At 52.6% G+C, this 5,571-nt stretch overlaps 1 protein-coding gene across 2 annotated transcripts in view; it reads left to right on the top strand.

Annotated features, from left to right (window-relative positions):
* Window positions 1–222: 222 nt before the first annotated feature.
* TRMT12 (tRNA methyltransferase 12 homolog) overlaps window positions 223–5,571 on the top strand; it is a 10,267-nt gene continuing 4,918 nt past the window's right edge. Inside the window, exons 1-2 of one of the 2 annotated variants that reach the window (XM_045286541.1) lie at window positions 223–1,583; window positions 5,003–5,565. In XM_045286541.1, the coding sequence (XP_045142476.1) occupies window positions 259–1,578 (1,320 nt within the window). In that variant the 5' untranslated portion in view covers window positions 223–258 and the 3' untranslated portion in view covers window positions 1,579–1,583; window positions 5,003–5,565. Of the gene's footprint in view, window positions 1,584–5,002; window positions 5,566–5,571 lie in introns of those variants that run through there. The other variant, XM_004697399.2, reaches the window with a different exon arrangement.

Genomic DNA, 5,571 nt, shown 5'->3' with positions numbered 1-5,571 from the left:
CACTCACTCACTCACTCACTCACTCTTTGATTGCAAGTAGCGGTCGGCCACAACAAAAATGGCGACAGCGGCTTCAGCCCGGCGTCGCCGCTCACAACAGTCGCGTCCGTTCAGGTCCTTCCGGCGCGTTCCTTTACGCACTTCCGGTCCCGCCGCAGTGGCTGGCGCCCTTGTGCGGCCGCGGCGGTTGGACGCAGCGAGCGGGATGCGCCCGCTGCCACTGGAGGTGGCCCGAGAGGCCGGGGTGTTAGCAGCACCATGGAGCCGGAAGGCCGGAAGCCCGGCGCCGTCGTCGCGGTGGCCACCGAACCTCGGTTTGTCCAGCGGTACCGGGCCTTCCTCGAGCAGCAGCAGCTCCTGGACGGCCAGCACCGCGTGGAAAAGCTGCCGGGGGGCGCCGTGGCGCTCCCCGTGCTGGGCGAGGCCCCCTGGGAGCGGCTCCTGCTGGAGCTGAGGACTCGCGTGGCCCCAGGCAGCACCTGTGTGCTGACGCAGCTCCTGCATCCCGTGCCGTCCAAGAAGGCCCGCGGGTGTCCCCCGGCCCAAAGGCTGTGTCGTGAGCTGCGTCGCTGGGTAGAGGGTCGGGGCGTCGCGTGGTCGGCGGACTTGGAGACGGATTTGCCCCGATCTTGGCAACGACACGGCGACCTCTTGTTGCTGAGTGAGGGCTGCTTCCGAGCCAAGCAGTGGAAAGATCTGGAACCAGAGCTCTGGGAGACGGTGGCCGCGGCCCTTGGCGTCCAGCGTGTAGCCAGACGCGGGCGGGTGTCGCGGGATGGCACCCGAACTCCAGCCGTGACGTTGCTCCTGGGCGACCACGGCTGGGTAGAGCACGTGGATAATGGCATCCGCTACACGTTTGACGTGACTCGGTGCATGTTCTCCTTCGGAAACATCCCCGAGAAGCTGCGGGTGGCCTCGCTGCCCTGCGCCGGGGAAGTGCTGGTGGATCTCTATGCGGGGATCGGCTATTTTACTCTGCCGTTTCTAGTGCACGCGGGGGCTGCCTTCGTCCATGCCTGTGAGTGGAACCCGCACGCTGCGGCTGCGCTGAAAACAAACCTGGAACTCAATGGGGTAGCAGATCGCTGCCAAATACACTTCGGGGATAACAGGAAGCTGAAGCTCTCCAACATCGCCGACAGAGTGAACCTGGGGCTGATTCCCAGCTCCGAAGCAGGCTGGCCGGCCGCCTGTCAAGTGCTAAGACAGGATGCTGGGGGCATTTTGCATATCCACCAAAACGTGGAATCTTTCCCACGGAAGACTTGCCAGCCCCCTGGAAACAGTGGGGTGGAAGAGGAGCAGTGGCCTTATCTTCAGCAAATGAACACCAAGCATGGGGGAAATGGAATGTCCAGGGATTCTGGGAGAAAAATACTGGCAGGGACCGCCAAGCCTGAGTGGCAAAGTTGGGCGGAATCTGCCAAAACGCGAATTGTCGCTCTTCTCCAGCAGGTGCACGGGGGACTGTGGAAGACCCAAGTCCTGCACATCCACCCAGTGAAATCCTACGCCCCCCACGTAGATCACCTTGTCCTGGACCTGGAGTGCCGCCCTTGCCCACTGGTTGGTTAGAGGAGGTGGGTCCTGGGACAGAGGGTTCCACTGTATGAGTGACCTTTATTGCATCACCCTCCTGCCTTCTGGTGATACCGTTTACCATCCTGTGGCCCTGACAGTAGGCTCTAGAGTACAGACCCTGGTCTTTACATGTCTTCCATTGAATCCACTAGAGAATGAGCCGCCAGCGGGTGTGGGAGGAGCAGCACAGCTCAGTGAAACAAGGCCCATCTGCGTGATCCCTGATTTTCTCTGGCCTTGAGTGCATGGCTACCTGTTCTTTTGGCCATGGGACTTACTCATTTCCAAAGCGAAGGTTTCTTTGACTGTCTCATTTGTCTGTCAGGTGGTGAGCAGTGGGGCATCTGATATGTTAGGGTGAAAGATGGAGTGCTGTGTCCAAAAGCTCAGTCGGGACTAACCTGGAGGGAGGTCAGGAGGAAAGCTGGGTGGCCAGTGAGGAGGCCTAGGTGATGGTGGTTTGCACTAGGGTGGTGGCAATGAGGAGTGGAGAGATTTGAGTAAACTAATAGAACTAAGCTGTTGTTAGGTGTCAAGTTTGTCCCGGCCCATAGCGACCCTCCTGTGCTACCCTCAAAATTGTTCTTATGCCTGAGCCATTGTTGCAGGCACTGTGGCAGTCTGTCTCATCTCGGGCCATCCTATTGTATGCTGCCCCTTCACTTGACCAAACACGGTGTCTTCTAGTGACTGCTCTCTCTCCTGACATGTCCAAAGTAGGTGGGACCATCCTTGCCTCTAAGGAACATTCTCGCTGTACTTCCTCCAAGATGGCTTATCCTTTTAGCGGTTGAATAGAGCCCTGTTAGTAGTCAGCGCTGCTTCAGTGTCAGGGCTGAGTTAGGGAGGTAAAAGGACAAAACCGACTCCTCTGTAGGAGTCCACTCCCCCATTTTAGCATCAATCCCAGGGTGGCACAAAGGGCAAAGGTGCAACTACTAATTGAAAGGTTGATGGTTCAGACCCACCCAGAGGTACCTCGGAAGATAGGCCTGGTGATCTGCTTCTAAAAAGACCACAACAGCCTTGAGAACCCTGTGGAGCCCAGTACCATTCTGCACGTGTGGGGTCCCTGGGAGTTGGACTCAAGTAACAACAGATGCGTGTCGGGGGGATATCTTCAAGTTCAGGGTTCTTGTGGAAGAAAAGTGAATAATCACACTAAATCATAGGCAACCTTGAGACATCCCATTCCCCACCATCACCGCCCTCCCAGAAATTTGTGCACCTGAGTCAATTGCAAGCGGTAAATGAAGTTCTGATTAGAATCTTAGTTTCTTTTATAGGCCTCGAACTTCCTTCTCCTTTCCCTTCCCTGGCTGACAGCATCAGGACCAGCAAAGGCAGCTAGAGGGAACAAGAGGTTTGCTGCAGTGATTTGGAAGCCAGCACATTTTCTGGCTGGCCGTTGGCTACCACGATAGTTTGCCGATGGTTTGCTGTTGGGCTGGGTCATTGTTGCGACTCACTCAGCTTTGTTTGGGTGCTTTCTGAAGCCGGCGGGGTGTATGGTTCCTGAAGGCTTTCTCACAGCTGTACCTGGCATTTGGGGGCCTGGGGCTGAGCAGGGCTGCCAGGCTTCCCTTAGCACCAGTGGCAGTAGGACAGCATTGCTGCTGTTCAGTTGCTCAGTAAGTATTGATTTAAGTGCTTACTAGATGAAGGTGACCAGCTTTTAACATTGGTAAAGCGGGCCACCATTGATAAAACTCATATCCTGGCGAAATAGCCACATGGCAGCCGAAAACCATATACCCTAGCTTGCCATGCATTCTTTCCAAAAATCGGGACTTTTTTAAAACCCCGCGGGTCGTGGGCAAAATTGTTAAAAATCGGGACTGTCCCGCTGCCTTATACTAGATCCCAGTAGCTGCCAGGAATGTGAAGGCACCGTAGCTACAGCTTTCAGCCTAGCAGCAGAAATCGCACAAGCTCTCAAATCAGTGCCTTGTGGTAGAGGGTGGGAAGGGTAGTGAGTCTTCAGAGAAGTGGTGCTTATAGTAGTTCTTGAAAACTGGCAAAAAATCGCCCCCCTCCCAAATGGGGGCTTTCAAAAATTTGTGGGAAATTTTCATTATCTTTTCATGCCTTGTCTCCAGGAACTTTTTAAAGCCCCCTAGTGTGTAACACATGGGAGAATGATAAAGAAGCTTTCAACTCTGGTAAAGATTTCCAGTCTCAGAAACCCACAGGGACAGTTCTGCTGTGTCCTGTAGGGTCACTATGAGTCAGCATCGACTCGCTGGCAGTGAGTTTGGAGTGAGTGTGTAGCAGCATTTGTCAATTCAACTTTGTTCACATTTGTGATGGAGCCAGTCGCGCCAAACAGATGCTAGTCAGGGAGAATGACGGGTGCAGGAGTTTGAATGTTGAGGAAACATTTGCAGCGTTGTTATTAGACCCATTTAGAAGCAGTGAGAAGGGCAGGTTTTTAATGCGATTGCCTGCCACCCCGTGCTTTGTGGTGTCTTGTACGCAGTCAGCCCCCAGTAAATGTTAGCGCTTGGGTGGTCTCATCACCAAAGGGGACTTTTGTGTTTTCATTTCTTGTCTACAGATTCTCTTCTATGTTTGCCACCTCACTCTTATGTCCACACCTCTCTCACTCAAAAAGGTGAAGAGGCCAAGCTGTGGCTGGGGCCAGTGTGGGGAGAAAGCAACAGGGAAGATGAGGAGGCTGGAGCCAGGGGGCGTGGCTTTGCGTGGCCTTCCTGCCCTGCCTGTGGACAGCTGCAGTCATTCGCCGACGGGTTGAGCTCCAGTTGTACTATGAGCCCAGGAGTGTCCCGCGTGGTTCTGCCTTCATAGCATTTCAGCTCTACCTTATTTGATTCCTCCTCTGTTTTCACCTTTGTGACTTATGTATGGCATGGCATGAATCTCTCAAGATTTAGTTTCTTCATCTGCACAACAGAGATGAGCTTTGTATGTATCCTATCTGTAGATGTCAGGGTTAAATGTGTTACTGCATGTAAAGCCGTCCTAGCAGTGACTAGCCGGAAATGAATTCTTCAGCCCTTCCTCTGAGGGGGTGAGATCTATCTGGTTTACTTAGAGAGGACTCTCCTTTTCCTGAAAAGGCAGTCACTGATCAATGAGGACACACTGTGCACTTTGTCAGACACTGTGCTGGGGAACCAGGGACATGGGGGAGACTAAAGCTGAGCCCTGTCCTCACTGTTGATCCTTAGGTCACTGCCTGGTGACATGGACACACGGGGCAGTGTCAATATTGTGTATTCCATGCTGGGATAGACATCACCGGGGGTGCTTAAGCCACACACGGAGAGATTCACCTTTGGGAACCTGGGTTGGGGAGGTGGAAACGGATGCCTGAGCTGAGGACTTAAGATATGAATGGAAGCAAATAAGTGCCCTACGTCCCTCCTCTACTCAAGTGTATTCATTTCCATTGCAGTTTTCTCAGAGGATTTTCTGGAGAATAGATTGGCTTGGGCAAGAAGAGGCATCTAATGGAACCAAGGAAGAGACAGGAGGGTTCAAGAGGGCCCCAGAGTCCTTGTTGCCTCAATCCAGGAATTCGTAGAAGCCCTAAAGACTTCCCATCGAAGCTTCAGTGCTAGTTGCCAGCTACTGCTCCCACCTGATGGACATGTTGCGATTTAAAAATACTGGGTTTTTTTTCAAAACTTTCTCAACCTTGAGCTCTATTTAGTAACACTATGGTTTATATAAATTATGTGCACACAAGACTACACAAGTACGCTATGTACATTTGAATTACATAAACAGAAAATTATGTTTACTAAGTAATGAGCAACAAATAGGAAACTCAGACCCTCCTACTCAGCCATGCATCTGATAGAGAGAAAAGGTCATTCTAAGCAGCCTTGAGGTACCAGCCACTTCACACTGCAAGGCAGAACTAGCCATCTTCAAATGAAAGCATTGTTTTAAGTGGTTGTAACTAGATGTTTCTCAAACTAGTGAACATCCCATCCAGCACACACACTCTGGTGAAACTAT

This window comes from Echinops telfairi, unplaced genomic scaffold (genome assembly GCF_000313985.2).
Source record: "Echinops telfairi isolate 266 unplaced genomic scaffold, ASM31398v2 ScPeMD7_1;HRSCAF=3_0, whole genome shotgun sequence".
Classification (NCBI taxonomy): Eukaryota; Metazoa; Chordata; class Mammalia; order Afrosoricida; family Tenrecidae; genus Echinops; species Echinops telfairi.
This window is presented reverse-complemented; position numbering and strand designations above follow the sequence as displayed.